Here is a 16,881-nt window from a genome sequence, read left to right as displayed (position 1 = left end):
GGGAAGAGGCAAGAGGAAGAAGAGTGAGAACAAAAGGTATAAAAGAAGATGGCAGTTTGGTATGATTGGGGCTTGGGTTGTCTGGTGGATTTTCTTGATCCCTGTCTCCTGTACAATGTCACAAACCTCTGTCCATAGTATATCAGGCACTCTGTCTATCAGGTCTAGTCCCTTAAATCTATTTGTCACTTCCACTGTATACTCATAAGGGATTTGATCTAGGTCATACCTGAATGGTCTAGTGGTTTTCCCTACTTTCTTCAATTTAAGTCTGAATTTGGCAATAAGCAGTTCATGATCTGAGCCACAGTCCGCTCCCGGTCTTGTTTTTGCTGACTGTATAGAGCTTCTCCATCTTTGGCTGCAAAGAATATAATCAATCTGATTTCGGTGTTGACCATCTGGTGATGTCCACATGTAGAGTCTTCTCTTGTGTTGTTGGAATAGGGTGTTTGCTATTACCAGTGCATTCTTGTGGCAAAACTCTGTTAGCCTTTGCCCTGCTTCATTCTGTACTCCAAGGCCAAACTTGCCTGTTATGCCAGGTGTTTCTTGACTTCCTACTTTTGCATTCCAGTCCCCTATAATGAAAAGGACATATTTTTTGGGTGTTAGTTCTAGAAGGTCTTGTAGGTCTTCATAGAACCATTCAACTTCAGCTTCTTTGGCGTTACTGGTCGGGGTATAGACTTGGATTACTGTGATATTGAATGGTTTGCCTTGGAAACGAACAGAGATCATTCTGTCATTTTTGAGATTGCATCCAAGCACTGCATTTTGGACTCTTTTGTTGACCATGATGGCTACTCCATTTCTTCTAAGGGATTCTTGCCCACAGTAGTAGATATAATGGTCATCTGAGTTAAATTCACCCATTCCAGTCCATCTTAGTTCGCTGATTCCTAGAATGTCGATGTTCACTCTTGCCATCTCCTGTTTGACCACTTCCAGTTTGCCTTGATTCATGGACCTAACATTCCAGGTTCCTATGCAATATTGCTCTTTACAGCATCGGACTTTGTGTCTATCACCAGTCACATCCACAGTTGGGTATCGTTTTTGCTTTGGCTCCATCCCATCATTCTTTCTGGAGTTATTTCTCCACTGATCTCCATTAGCATATTGGGCACCTACTGACCTGGGGAGTTCATCTTTCAGTGTCCTATCTTTTTGCCTTTTCATACTGTTCATGGGGTTCTCAAGGCTGTCTGAGGAGGCCTTACAGATAGCTGGGAAGAGAAGAGAAGCTAAAAGCAAAGGAGAAAAGGAAAGATATTCCCATCTCAATGCAGAGTTCCAAAGAATAGCAAGGAGAGATAAGAAAGCCTTCCTCAGTGATCAGTGCAAAGAAATAGAGGAAAACAACAGATTGGGAAAGACTAGAGATCTCTTCAAGGAAATTACAGATACCAAAGGAACATTTCATGCAAAGATAGGCTCAATAAAGGACAGAAATGGTATGGACCTAACAGAAGCAGAAGATATTAAGAAGAGGTGGCAAGAATACACAGAAGAACTGTACAAAAAAGATCTTCACGACCCAGATAATCACGATGGTGTGATCACTCACCTAGAGCCAGACATCCTGGAATGTGAAGTCAAGTGGGCCTTAGAAAGCATCACTACGAACAAAGCTAGTGGAGGTGATGGAATTCCATTTGAGCTATTTCAAATCCTCAAAGGTGATGCTGTGAAAGTGCTGCACTCGATATGCCAGCAAATTTGGAAAACTCAGCAGTGGCCACAGGACTGGAAAAGGTCAGTTTTCGTTCCATTCCCAAAGAAAGGCAATGCCAAAGAATGCTCAAACTACCGCACAATTGCGCTCATCTCATATGCTAGTAAAGTAATGCTCAAAATTCTCCAAGCCAGGCTTTAGCAATACGTGAACCGCGAACTTCCAGATGTTCAAGCTGGTTTTAGAAAAGGCAGAGGAACCAGAGATCAAATTGCCAACATCCGCTGGATCATCAAAAAAGCAAGAAAGTTCCAGAAAAACATCTATTTCTGCTTTATTGACTATGCCAAAGCCTTTGACTGTGTGGATCACAATAAACTGTGGAAAATTCTGAAAGAGATGGGAATACCAGACCATCTGACCTGTCTCTTGAGAAACCTGTATGCAGGTCAGGAAGCAACAGTTAGAACTGGACATGGAACAACAGACTGGTTCCAAATAGGAAAAGGAGTACGTCAAGGCTGTATATTGTCACCCTGCTTATTTAACTTCTATGCAGAGTACATCATGAGAAACGCTGGGCTGGAAGAAACACCAGCTGGAATCAAGATTGCCGGGAGAAATATCAATAACCTCAGATATGCGGATGACACCACCCTTATGGCAGAGAGTGAAAAAGAACTAAAGAGCCTCTTGATGAAGGTGAAGGAGGAGAGTGAAAAACTTGGCTTAAAGCTCAACATTCAGAAAACTAAGATCGTGGCATCTGGTCCCATCACTCCATGGGAAATAGATGGGGAAACAGTGGAAACAGTGTCAGACTTTATTTTGGGGGGCTCCAGAATCACTGCTGATGGTGACTGCAGCCATGAAATTAAAAGACGCTTACTCCTTGGAAGGAAGGTTATGGCCAACCTAGATAGCATATTTAAAAGCAGAGACATTACTTTGCCAACAAAAGTCCGTCTAGTCAAGGCTATGGTTTTTCCAGTAGTCATGTAAGGATGTGAGAGTTGGACGGTGAAGAAAGCTGAGCGCCGCAGAATTGATGCTTTTGAACTGTGGTGTTGGAGAAGACTCTTGAGAGTCCCTTGGACTGCAAGGAGATCCAATCAATCCATCCTAAAAGAGATCAATCCTGGGTGTTCATTGGAAGGTCTGATGTTGAAGCTGAAACTCCAATACTTTGGCCACCTCATGCGAAGGGTTGACTCATTGGAAAAGACCCTAATGCTGGGTAGGATTGGGGGCGGGAGGAGAAGGGGACGACAGAGGATGAGATGGTTGGATGGCATCACCGACTTGATGGACATGGGTTTGGGTAGACTCCGGGAGTTGGTGATGGACAGAGAGGCCTGGCGTGCTGCAATTCATGGGGTCGCAAAGAGTCAGACACAACTGAGCGACTGAACTGAACTGAACTGTCTGGTGGGGTTTGGTGAGAACTGATACCAGGGACCAGATCATGGAGGGACTTAAATATCATATTAAGTATTTGGGGCTTTATTTCAGCAGCAAGGAAGGGGTTCTTGCAGTGTTTTGTGGAGGGTGTTACCTGATCATTCTGGAAGGAATATAGGAGATGAGATTGATGTGAGAAGACTGGTTCAGACTAGAGATGACACAGCCTGAGTTTAGGCAGTAGCAGTGGAAATAGACAGGGAGGGTGGCTGGTGTTAAGGAGGTGTATCTGGCAGGACTTGGTGACTGGCTGTGTGGGAGTTGAGGAGGATGAAAAGGGAGAAATTTAGTGTAATTTCCAGGCTTCTGTTTTAGGCTACTGTGTGCTGGGTAGTGCCATTAACGAGGGTGGGAAATATAGGAAGAAGAGTAGTTTGGGAGGTGGGAGAGGAAAGAAAACTTGGTTGTTTTAGACATAATTCATTCAATCAAGTCCTATGGGATATTCAAATGTATTTATTTATTTAGCAGTTAATTGTGTCCTGCTGTGGAATTCAGAAGGGAGGTCTGTGCTAAAGATGTCGCCATTGGGGAGGGAAATCACTGATGCAAAGGGGATTATTCAGGCAGTACTTTAGGATAGCAAGTGCGATAAATAGCATGTTAGGCTTATTGTGGAAATCAAATAAAGGACGTCAGTGTTCATGTCAGGCTATCTGAGCCCATTTCTTAGAAGGCAGAAACATTTTGGAGAGAGAGTTTTCCTTGGTACCTCTCATTACTGCTAGTTACTTTGGGCATAATTGCTCTCTCTCTTTTTTTAAAAAACTAGGCTCTGCTCATGTCTGTAGTTTGATTATGATGCCTTAAAAAATGCTAAAGTGTAAAAATGGCTAAAGTGCCTAGATTCCAACAAGGGACATCAGCTTCTATAGTCAGTAAGTTCTTCCTGGTTTGAATTGTCTAAGGTATTACTTTTTAGTCATGTTTGGATAATTCTGTAATATGTTACAAGTGAAGCAACACTTTATGTCATGAACTTTTAAAGTTAGGAAGGGATAAGTCTGGTGTAAAATACAGGTAGTTTACAAGTAGCAGTGTAAATAGAGTAGCAAGAGAAACTTTTGCTCTGGGGTGAGGAAAGTTGATTCATTTCCATGATAGTAGCTGCTAAGCAGTCTTGGGCAGCCTGGAATTTAGACACATTGGGGCTTGAGTCAGAACACTAGCATCAAGTTGTAAAGTATATTATTTTATTCCTTTTGAGATAGTTTAAAACAAATTTCTTAACCCTGTGCTGTAAATAGTAATTTTGTCATGATTTATGTAGTTTATTGATGGATACTTTTACAACAGGATTTATGAAGCCGGATCTGAGAACAATACGGCAGTTGTGGCAGTAGAAACTCACACAATACACAAAATTGAAGAAGGGATTGGTAAGTCCTTTTGTTGTTCTAGTACTTTTTTTTTTAACCGCACTTTGAGGCATGCGAAGCCCTCTGCAGTGGAAGCGCAGAGTCGTAACCACTGGATCCCCAAGGAAGCCTTGTTCTAGTACTTTTCACCTTAGCCTCCTTGGTTGAGATTTCTTGCTTTTTGTGCCTGATTTCCCCCTCGCGTCCTCCCCCACCTCCCTACCCAGTGTGCTCTACCAGTGCTGTAGCCATCAATTTGATGATAGTACATCGAGAGACAGTGCTAAGATGCTAGGGCTATCAGTTGATGTTTAACATTAGTTTGCTAGGGTTACTGAAAAGATTTCTCATCAGTTGAAATCCGTCAAAGAAATTGGAGTCTCAAGGTTGGTCTCTGTCATTAGGGAAATTGCTGATGAGGTACTGATTGGAAGGCAGTCAGTGGAAAGAAACTGAAGAGGAACTCTGAAATTAGTCAAACTTGGAGTTTGAATCCCACATTCTCACTTAGCTGTATGACCTTGGGAAAATCCCTTCACCTTTCTGAGTCCCATACGGGTACATTGGAAACCCTGACCGCCCCACGGGATTGTTTTAAGAATTAGAAAAGATCGAACCTGTAAAAACACATGGCACAGTGTCTGGCACATAGTGGGAGCTTGGTAAGAGAGCTGTTACACCAAATTTCTTCCAGAAGCTTCCTAAACAGTATGAATCAGTGTGAACTGTTAGCCCCTCAGAGGAACCAGGAGACTAGAGATGTTGAATTAAACTTTAAAGAAGAGTGTTTGATAAATAACTGATATTTTTTCCATTTGCAAGATGCAAGCACTATAGAAGCAAATGAGGATATGGAAATTGCTTACCCCATAACTTGTGGGGAGAGCAAAGCCATTCTCCTTTGGAAGAAGTTTGTATGTCCAGGAATAAATGTAAAGTGTGTCAAGGTAATTGTCTTTTCTCCTTGCTGGGGTCTATATTGGGGGTCATTGTTTTCAAAGGGTATGGTTTTAGAACCTCTTCTTCCCCACCATTTCAGTGTTTTTAATTTTGTGGCATCCCTTTGAGTCACAGTTTAAAAAAAAAAAAGGACTTTGGAGTGATACTGACCTGGGTTCAAGTCCCACCAGAATACAAGTCTTTTGAGAGCTGAGAATTTGTCTGTCTTGTTCACCGTTGTATCCCTAGCACCTAGACTAGTGCTCTGAATATGTATCAGTAAATATTTTGTTGAATGAATGGAGTCTCAGTTCTATCACTAGTTAGGTGACCTTGGTCAAGTAATATTTCAGAGCTTCATATGTTAAAATACAAATAATTATACATATATACACACACAGTAAGGTTGTTGGAAGGTGAAATAGTATATGTAAAATGCCTTATACTAGTGTATAGTTTGGCAGAGTTTCTTCAAAATTATTACTGATAAAAATAAATAATCTTCATGAGAGCACAGTGTAGAAATAATTGCTTATTCTATCTCCGCTGGTAGCCACAGCTGTACCCATAGATAGTAGTCACCATCAGTAGCATCATCCTGGAATCATTAAGGATTACAGAGTTTTGAGGGTCTGCAGTGCTATTGGTTCCTACCATGCTTTTTCTTTCTACCAGATCCTGAATCTTGTCATCAGGGCTGGATAGATAACTTCAGTTTATTTTAATAGCCTTTGCAACATGGAAACCATCTGCTTGATTCAGGACATAAATGGATTTTAGATCCTAATCAGTATATTAATACCAGGACAGGGCCAGAGAAGGATCATTTCCTCTAACTCAATAGGGTGGGAAGATAGAGAATACAAGGCTATGATTAGAGATGTCACCTGGGTATTTTTTTGTTTGTAACGAATAGAGTTATGTCTTTCTTTTCCTCGTGGCCTGCCTAAATTAACACTGGATTATTTTGGACTTTTCCTTTTACATTAGTTCAATGATCAGTTGATCAGCCCCAAGCATTTTGTTCATCTGGCTGGCAAGTCCACCCTGAAGGACTGGAAGAGAGCTATTCGTCTGGGTGGAATCATGCTCAGGTGAGCTCTAATAGCAAATTCACACCTTTCAAGTGACTGTGGGGTACTTAATCATGGTAGAATCCAGAAAATCCAGTCTTTTCTGTCCAACTTGAATTTTATTCTGTCTGAAGGATTGGCTTGAATGATTCATGTATTATTTGACCTTCATCAACTTGTTCTTAAAATCCCTGTGAGAGAAGGAAAATTGAATTAAATCGACTCCTTCCAACATTTAGGGCAAATTCTTATGATGTCACAATGCTGGGTAGGGTCTTCTCTGGGCAGAGAAGCTCAGGAGTAGATGACAATCTTGCTTGAGATCACTCAGCATAGGAGCTAAGCCTGGTGCTAAGAAGGAGTGGCTACCATGGAGATGTAGGCTGACGGACAAATTTCTGGGAAAATCTGGTAAGGTAGAAGGGTGCTGTTCATTCAGAAACAGTTATGCACAATGAATGCAATCCTTGCCGTCACTGTGCCATAGAAATGAACTTTATTTTTTTTAATACAGATGGTTTTTTAAAAAATTATTTATTTATTTGTGGCTGTGTGCTGGGTGTTTGTTGCTGCCATGGGCTTTTGCTAGTTGCAGTGAGTAGGGCTACTCTCTAGTTTTGGTGCACGGGCTTCTCATTGCAGAGCATGGGCTCTATGGTGTGCAGGTTTCAGTAGCTGCAACATGTGGGCTCACGAGCTGTGGCTCATGGGCTCTAGAGTGGAGGCTCAGTAGTTGTATTGCATGCGCTTATTTGCCCTGAAGCATGTGGGATCTTCTGGGACCAGGGATTGAACCCGTGTCCCCTGCATTGAAGGTGATTTCTTAACCACTGGACCTCCAGGGAAGCCCAGAAATTAACTTTAGAATGTATAATGTCCTCACCATACCTGTTTTTGCAGCAAGTTTATCATTATAATTTCATCCCCTACCCATAAAATTAACATTATTTTCTATCAGTAGCAGTCACCTGTTGATAGAAAATTTTAAAATGTGGTCAAGAATTAAAAGTTCCCCACAGAATGTGTATCAAGAACCTTAAAAGCCTCTTACTCTTTGTCTTCAATTTTTTAAGGAATCTGTCTAAAGAAACATCTATAGTACTTTTAGAGATTCAAGTATAATGGGGTTTATTGCAACATAATTCAGGACAGTGAAAGTTACAATCTGCTTTAATACACAGTCAAGGTGTATCTGAAGTAAATTATGGCTCATCTAAATATATATGGGTTTATACATTAAAATATTCCTAAAGATTTTTTATGTGGAAAATTGCTTGTAATGTAAAAAAGAAAACAAAATGGACTATCAATTAATTTAGTTGTTTTAAAAAACATATATGTAAGTAAATTTAGTGGAAGAACATATGCTAAAATGTTGACATTATCTTTGTGTTGGGGGATTTTTTTTTTTTTTAGGAGCAATTGTTTTCTTTATAGTTTTCTATATTTTCCAGAGAAAATGTTAATTTTTTTCTTCATGTATTATCTTTATAGTCAGAGGCATAATTTTATTTTTATTTTTTTTTTTTTTCTGCCCCTCCCCCCCTCAGAGGCATAATTTTAAAAAATTCATTCCAGATCATTTGTATGTGTTAATTAGTAGTTGAATGAAATTGGAGATGAACACCTTTAACTTTTGTTGTTGTTGTTCTTGGGTTGTTTTATTTGTCAAGAAAAACAAGCATATGCCAACTTTCCCCAAATATAAAAGACCCAGAGTGCCTAAAAATCTTTAGTGAAAGCCAAGTAACATTATAACATAGAGTTCACTGTAATTAAAATATCCTATGGTTTTGCTCATAGCCTATAATAACAATGTCTTATGAATCTAGTTATAAGGACATTCTATAGTGGGAGTTTAGTGTAATCAACTTTGCTCTGTATTTATAGGAGAGTTATCTCTCTTTTTTTTTTCAAAGGAAAGAAATGTGCTGAAATTTTATGTCTCCAGAAGTGGCGACAGATCTTGCTGGTCTACAAGTACTAACACTTCAGAATCTAACCACAAAATTTGAATCCGCCTGTGCCTTTTCTCAGTTGTGCTGGGATATGAGTTAGTCTTTTCCCCTTTGGGGTTTGGTTTCAATGAGATTCTATGGGGAAATTTAGCTAGTGTCACAATTATATGTCTAAAACTTAGTGATAAGGGGAAATAAAAGAGAGTACTGATAATGAGTAGACTAGGGAGGGAAGAGGAGTGCTTGTACATGTGGGCAGGACCCTGAACATTTTATTGCCCCAATTAGAATTTTTGCGACCTAATGACTTTTAATACTACTAGGTTTCACTAATACACAGAAGGGACTCTGCAACTTTGTCTCTGTCCCCTGTAGATGAAGTACAGGCTGAACTGGTACTTCTTGTTTCTCTTTGCACAGGAAAATGATGGACTCCGGACAGATTGATTTTTACCAACATGACAAGGTTTGCTCCAATACCTGCAGAAGCACCAAATTTGATCTTCTTATCAGCAGTGCAAGAGCTCCAGTGCCAGGACAGCAGACAAGTGTGGTGCAGACACCCACTTCGGCTGATGGTAGGGGGTAGGAAACCACCTGAAAACCCATTGTGTTTTCCAGTAGTACTTTCCCCTTCATTCTCTTTTGTGTTTCTTAATTTTAATTCTCATGAATGTTGATGTAAGATATGGTAATATTGGGTAGGAGTCCAAGCTTTAGAAAGAACTCGGTTTTCTCCCAAATGATTCCTATTGGCCAGTCCTCCTTCCTTGTTTCTGTATTACAATGCATGGTAAACATTAGAAAGGTGATTCATATAATGCTTATTTAACAGTATTACTTTGGTGTCGGTGCTGCTTGGTATATCTTTGAAATTAGATTGTTTTGAAAATCCTTGGCGATTGTGATGGTCAAGGCAGGCAAGTGGATTTAGAATGGTGAATGGTTTTCAGCTGTTGAACTGAGATGTCTCAAAGACAGTGTGTCATTGACTGGGCTGGACTCTGGAGACTCTGCTGTAAGGGGCAAAGAGCTCTGTCTAGGAGGAATCCAGATAAATAAGCTGAGACATCTTCACAAATGAGATAGGGTGTGCACACACTTAACTTCAGTATTGTTGAGTTTGGAATGAGGGCTCTCTAGGAAAGATATAGCCATGTGAGGTTGTTATTGTTAACGACTTAGTTGAGCTGGAAACTTAGCACAGCTAAAATTCTTAGAATGTGTCTAAACTACTTCCAGGAAACTTAAAAATATGCCTGACAGAGACACGGAATGCAATGTAAGGAAGGTACTGTGCTTTAAAAATGACTTTTCAAGGTTTCTTTTGGTCAACCCTAATGTTCTGTTCTCAACCTAACTGCTGAGTGAGTAGAAGCCAGATCTCACTGAGTTTCTTTTGGGAAAGAATAAAATAAGTAGCAGTGTGAATATTTGGTGGTGTGACACTTTGACTTGAGAAGTGAAAAATGCTGTGAAATTATCTACTTTCTTTTTATTTTGCTGAACCTTCTTTACTTGATCATCTATATTGATATTTTGCTTGTTTACTGATATCCTTCAGAGTGGAGAGTCCACATTTTATATTTATGTCTGAATCAGTTTGATTTTTCTCAATTCTTTTGTTTAAAACCTTAATATATTAAATTGATAGCAATAGGTTTTTTCTCTGTAAATCTGCTATTCATGGACCTCTTATCTGATTTTTTTTTTTTTTTGGTCTCATTTATCTTGCTTTCTCTTACATGAGCTGATAAGTAAGTTATAGCAACTTCACATATTATAGATGGTTACTATCAAATACACGGAGTAGGGCTCTTGACTAAGCACCATAATTTTCTTTTTCAATTATTTCAAGTCCTCCTCATCCTCACTTAAGTCTGGGTACAGCCTGGCAACAATCATGCCCACCTTCTGTCCCTTTCAAAAATATAACTGCTCAGATTGCTTTTTTGTGATTTTGTAAGTTATCTTTCACTTTTATTCAGAGTAAGAAGAAAGCATTTTCTGCAAGGCAGGTTTTCTTTAGGAAAGCCAGTATTCATCCTGGTTTACCTAGGATTCTAGTTTTTAATATAGGGACCTGCAGGCAAAAGGCCATAAGTTAAAAAACAGGATCTCTTTGGCTATCTGAGAAAGAGGATAGCTGTGACTTTTTCATAAAATTCACTGGCCTTCCCTTTAATGCACTGCTTTTAGGTGGCATCACACAGATTGCCATCTCAGAAGAGAGCATGGAAGAGGCAGGGCTGGAATGGAACTCGGCTCTCACTGCTGCTGTCACCATGGCCACAGAGGAGGGCGTGAAGAAAGACTCAGAGGAAATTTCAGGTACTATCTATGGTACCCAGATTTCTTGCAAGGTTTTGTAACTCTTATCACCATTATGATTATGGACACAGAAGGGCTCTTCGTTACTTGTGCTGGTTTTTCTTATGCATATTAATACTAATTATAGCTGCAAACATCTTATTTGAATCCATGTAACAGCCTTGCAAAGTTAGATTTTATGAAGAAATTGAGATTAAGAAATGTTTAGTATGTTGCTTAAGACCAGTCACACAACTGGTGTCAGAGCTGAATTCAGCTGTTTAGCTCTGGCGTCCATCTTCTTATGCTGCCACACTGACTCCACCTTTGGCACATTCGTTAGGTAAACCAAACTGCAAGATTTTAGAAGAAAAAATTAGCTAGCAGGTGGTGTAGATGATGATTAATGGTGATTCACTTAAAGGGGACAGGAGAAGCTTTACATCATCATTCATTAATTCATTTAACAAATGTTTATTGCTGCCTGTTTTTAGCTGGCACTGTTGCTAGATCTAGATAGAAAGATGAAAAGACATAGCCTCTGCCCTCAGGGAGCTTATACCCCACCTATTCAACTATTTCATTTTGGTGTTTTAAGTATAGGATTAGAGGGCGTATATCTTTAATTTATTTATTTATTTAACTTTTAAAATATTATATATTGAAAGTGAAAAGTGCAAGTGTTAGCCACTCAGTCGCATCTGACTCTCTGCATCCCCATGGACTGTAGCCTGCCAGGCTCCTCTTTCATAGAATTCTCCAGGCAAGAATACTGGAGTGGGTTGCCGTTTCCTACTCCAGGGGATCTTCCCAATCCAGGAGATGGTAATGGCTACCCACTCCAGTATTATTATCTTTTAAATTATTTAAATAAATGTTTTAGTATTTATTTAATGTTTAATTTGATACTTTTATTGAAGGAAGATACCCATTCCCTGTAGCCAGAGGCATGACCCAGTGAAGTAATTATCACAGTTACCTGGAGTCCAGATAATTATGTACCAACTCAAGGAGGCAGCTGGTGTTCCAAAAGCTTCTTTTCTTCTTCCAGAAATGCTTGAATAAGAAATCATTGGAATCCTCTAGTTGCCTAGTGGTTAGTATTCTGGGCTTTCACTGCTAGGGCCTGGATTCAATTCCTGGTCAGGGAACTGGTCCCACAAAGCCACACAACATGGAAAAAAATCTTTTTTGAACTTAACATTGTAGAGCTATACCTAAGCATATGTAGCATCCCTTATTTGTGTGGTCAGTTGTGTCCAGCTCTTTGTGACCCCATGACTATATGACTATAATCCACCAGACTCCTCTGTCCATGGAGTTTTCCAGGCAAGAATACTGGAGTGGGTTGCCACTTCCTCTTCCAGGGGATCTTCCATGCCCGGGGATCAAACCCATGTCTCCTGCATTGCAGGCAGATTCTTTACCACTGAGCCACCTGGGAAGCCTAAGTATATGTAGCATCCCTTATTTACCTTCTCTCTTATCCTTTTTTGCCAGAGGACACTTTGATGTTCTGGAAAGGAATAGCTGATGTAGGACTGATGGAAGAGGTTGTCTGCAATATACAGAAGGAAATAGAGGAGCTACTCAGGGGGGTTCAGCAGCGGCTCATCCAGGCTCCCTTCCAGGTCACAGGTAAACACACTAATCCTAATGATAGTGGTCATTTATTAAACAGTAACAATTGTAGGCAGACCTTGTTAGCCTCATGAAACACTGAGGTACAGGTATTTTTACAGATTAGGAAATTAAGGGTCATAAAACATTAAGTTACTAGACAAAGTTCATAACTAGTTTTTTTTTTAACTGTAAAATATTGTTTTTTTAATTGAGGTGTAGTTGATTTATAATATTGTGTTAGTTTTAGGTGTACAGCAAAATGATTCAGTTTTGTGTGTGTGTATATATTTATATATATTTAGATTATTTTCCATTATAAGTTATTAGAAGATACTGAATATAGTTCCCTATGCTACACAGTAGATCATTGTCGCTTATGTATTTTATATGTAGTAGTGTGTATCTGTTAATCCCATACTCCTACTTTATCCCTCCCCCACTTCCCATGGGGGAAATGGTAACCGTAAACATGTTTTCTATGTCTGTGAGTTTGTTTCTGTTGTGTAAATAAATTCATTTGTATTATTTTGTTAGGTTCTACATATAAGTAATATTATATAATATTTGTCTTTGACTGGCTTCACTTGGTATGATATTCTCTAGCTCCATCCATGTTGCTGCAAATGGCAATATTTTCTTCTTTTTTGTGACTAGTTATATTTCATTGAATATATATACCACATCTTCTCTATCCATTCATCTGCCAACGGACACTTAGGTTTGCTTCCATGTCTTGATTACTGTAAAATGTAAATTGCTGCTGTAAACATTGGAGTGCATATATCTTTTCAAACTGGAGTTTTCATCTTTTCCGGATATATGCCCAGGAGTGGGATTGCTGGATCATATGTGGTAGCTCTGTTTTTAGCATACCTCGGTTATAAACTCAGGTTTGGCATTGCTTTTTCCACAGGTAATTTTTGCCTTTGTAAATGGTGCCAGAAAGCAGTCTCTCTATCTCTCGATATAGATGTAAATAGATATATAGAGTCTGAAAATGGAAGAAATCCGCCTGTTTTAGACAATTCTCATATTCTGTTAGTTTAAGGCTCCCAGAACTATCGTGCGCACTTTTAAGTATTTCTGCATAATTACAGGGTACTTGCTGTCATGCACAATGTAAAAGAATGTTTTAATCATCTGATACAAAAGGGCTCATTATGAGGTCTCATAAGCTTGTATGTTTAGTAGATACATAGATTTGTTAGATGTGTATTGTTACCTCTTTATGACGCATACATTATGTGTAAGGAAGTAAGGAAATGTTAGTTGCTCAGTCGTGTCCGATTGTTAATGACCCCATGGACTGTAACCCTCTAGGCTCCTCTATCCATGGAATTCTCCAGGCAAGAATACTGGAATGGATTGCCCTTCCCTTCTCCAGGGGAATCTTCCTGACCCAGGGATCAAACCAGGGTTTCCTGCATTGCAGTCAGATTCTTTACCATTTAAGCCACCAGGGAAGCCCCTGGTATTTACATTATGTAAATACACTTAAACTTTACAGCAGAATCTTTTTTTTTATGATTGGAGGTTGTTTTTTTTAAAGGCAACTAATACAGAGAAACAAGGGTGATTCTTTTAGACAGGGTGGTCAAAGAAGCCCCCTCTAAGCAGGTGGCATTTGAGTAGAAATCTGAATTGAAGGAGACAGCCATGTGACAGGCTGGGAGAAGGAACACTCCCGGCAGAGGGGACAAAGATCGTGAAGTGACAGTGAACCATGACAATGACGGTGGGTTCAAAGAATTAGAGAAGTGCTGACGTGGCTCCCGTTGACTAAGTTAATGGAAAGAGTGACAATGATGAAGTTGGACAGAAGCAGAGGGGACATTTTAGATAAGCTTTGGTCAGATAAAACCCAAAGATAAAATTTTGGGTTTTAGTGAGCCGGGGCGCCGGGACTGCGTGAGGAGATGAAGCCGGCGGTGGACGAGATGTTTCCTGAGGGCGCCGGGCCGTATGTGGACCTGGACGAGGCAGGAGGCAGCACCGGGCTCCTGATGGACTTGGCAGCCAATGAGAAGGCGGTTCACGCAGTGTTTTTTAACGATTTTGAAGATCTCTCTGACGATGATGATGTCCAGTGAGCTCTCTCCAGCGGTGCATTTGGTCAAGCTTCGCCACAGGGTGGTGTGGCGGGTCTCCTTAAAGGACAGTTTCAGGTGATTCCGGAGAACTTGTGGGAATCGACTGAAATTAGGAGATTAGCCAAGAAAGAGAAGAAGGTTTTAACCATCTGGAGGAGGTCTGTTAAACTCTGAATGTGGCCAGCTTTTGTCCTTAACTTCAGTTAAAATAAAGTGATGTTATTATTTGCAGGGTGAAAAAAAAAAAAAAAAAAAATTTGGGTTTTATTTTAAGGTGACGTTAAGCCATCATAGTGATTTTGAGCAGGAAAGTAAAATGACCAGGTTTATTTTTATTTTTAAAAGATCACTGTGGTCGCTCTAGGGAGAAATAGATTATATGGGGCAAGAGTAGAAACAAGAAGACCAGTTGGAGGACTTCCCTGGTGGTCCAGTGACTAAGACTGTGCTCTCCTAATGCAGGGGGCCCAGGTTCAACCCTTGGTCAGGAAACTAGATCCCACATGCTGCAACTAAGAGTTTGAATGCTGCAACTAAAGATCCTGCATACTGCAACTAAGACCAGCGCAGCCAAATAAATAAATAGTTCAAAAAAGAAGAAGACCAATTGGAAGACTCTTGAAGGAGTTAGTTCAGGCAAGAGATGGTGGTAGTGTGAATTAGTGGGTAGTGGTAGACCTGGGAAGAAATGATCATACTGGGGATATGTTTTGATGTGGAACTGACAGGTCGTGCTGATGGATTAGATGTCAAGTGAAAAAGAAAGAAATCTAGGATGACTCATATTTTTTGTCTGAACTGTGAGTGGTGGCAAAATTTCTTGAGATGAAGACTGCTGGGGTAGGAAATCAAAATTGACTTTTGACTTTTAAATTGAGATGCTTATGAGGCCTTCAAATGGAGATGCCACTTGACTAAACAGGAGTATGAATCTGTAATGTAGGAAAGAGGTCTGGGCTGGAGATCTACATGTGGAAGTTCTTAGCATGTCTATGATACTTAAAACTGTGAAATGGGACTCAATATGCCGGCAAATTTGGAAAACTCAGCAGAGGCCACAGGACTGGAAAAGGTCAGTTTTCATTCCAATCCCAAAGAAAGGCAATGCCAAAGAACGTTCAAACTACCGCACAATTGCACTCATCTCACACGCTAGCAAAGTAATGCTCATAATTCTCCAAGTCAAGCTTCAACAGTATGTGAACCAAGAACTTCCAGATATTCAAGCTGGATTTAGAAAAGGCAGAGGAACCAGAGATCAAATTGCCAACATCCGTTGGATCACAGAAAAAGCAAGAGAATTCCAGAAAAACATCTACTCCTGCTTCATTGACTATGCTAAAGCCTTTGACTGTGTGGATCACAACAAACTGTGGAAAATTCTTCAAGACATGGGAATACCAGACCACCTTACCTGTCTCCTGAGAAACCTGTATGCAGGTCAAAAAACAACAGTTAGAATTGGACATGGAACAACAGACAGGTTCCAAATCGGGAAAGGAGTATGTCAAGGCTGTATATTGTCACCCTGCTTATTTAACTTCTATGCAGAGTACATCATGAGAAACGCTGGACTGAATGAAGCATAAGCTGGAATCAAGATTGCTGGGAGAAATATCAACCTCAGTTATGCAGATAACACCACCTTTATGGCAGAAAGTGAAGAGGAACTGAAGAGCCTCTTAGTGAAAGAGGTGCGTGAAAAAGCTGGCTTAAAACTCAATATTCAAAATACTAAAATCATGGCATCCCTTTCCATCACTTCATGGCAAATAGATAGGGAAACAATGGAAGCAGTGACAGACTTTCTTTTCCTGGGCTCCAAAATCACTGCAGATAGTGACTGCAGCCATGAAATTAAAAGACGCTTACTCCTTGGAAGAAAAGCTATGACCAACCTAAACAGCATATTGAAAAGCAGAGACATTACTTTGCCAACAGAGGTCCATCTAGTCAAAGCTATGGTTTTTCCAGTAGTCATGTATGGATGTAAGAGTTGGACCATAAAGAAAACTGCGTGCCAAAAAATTGATGCTTTTGCTCTGTGGTGTTGGAGAAGACTCTTAAGAGTCCCTTGGACTGCAAGGAGATCCAACCAGTTCATCCTAAAGGAAGTCAGTCCTGAATATTCATTGGAAGGACTGATGCTGAAACTCCAATACTTTGGACACCTGATGTGAAGAACTGACTCACTGGAAAAGACTCTGATGCTGGGAAAGATTGAAGGCAGGAGAAGGGGATGACAGAGGATGAGATGGTTGGATGGCATCACCAACTCAATGGACATGAGTCTGAGCAAGCTCCAGAAGTTGGTGATGGACAGGGAAGCCTGGTGTACTGCAGTCCATGGGGTTGCAAAGAGTGGGACACGACTGAGCAACTGAATTGAAC

At 40.1% G+C, this 16,881-nt stretch overlaps 1 protein-coding gene and 1 pseudogene across 4 annotated transcripts in view; both read left to right on the top strand.

Annotated features, from left to right (window-relative positions):
* GMEB1 (glucocorticoid modulatory element binding protein 1) overlaps positions 1-16,881 on the top strand; it is a 37,453-nt gene that overhangs the window by 14,319 nt on the left and 6,253 nt on the right. For 3 of the 4 annotated variants that reach the window (XM_081586144.1, XM_081586146.1, XM_081586145.1), the window contains exons 3-8: positions 4,436-4,518; positions 5,320-5,444; positions 6,427-6,530; positions 8,888-9,045; positions 10,667-10,798; positions 12,278-12,415. In XM_081586144.1, coding sequence (XP_081442270.1) covers positions 4,436-4,518; positions 5,320-5,444; positions 6,427-6,530; positions 8,888-9,045; positions 10,667-10,798; positions 12,278-12,415 — 740 coding nt within the window. Of the gene's footprint in view, positions 1-4,409; positions 4,519-5,319; positions 5,445-6,426; positions 6,531-8,887; positions 9,046-10,666; positions 10,799-12,277; positions 12,416-16,881 lie in introns of all 4 variants that reach the window. The other variant, XM_081586147.1, reaches the window with a different exon arrangement.
* On the top strand, positions 14,291-14,560 carry LOC145543717 (COP9 signalosome complex subunit 9 pseudogene; annotated as a pseudogene).

The sequence above is a fragment of the Giraffa tippelskirchi genome, chromosome 3 (genome assembly GCF_054371585.1).
Source record: "Giraffa tippelskirchi isolate mGirTip1 chromosome 3, T2T-mGirTip1v1.2.pri, whole genome shotgun sequence".
Taxonomy (NCBI): Eukaryota; Metazoa; Chordata; class Mammalia; order Artiodactyla; family Giraffidae; genus Giraffa; species Giraffa tippelskirchi.
The sequence above is the reverse complement of the archived record's forward strand: the minus strand, read 5'-3'. Positions and strand labels throughout refer to the sequence as shown.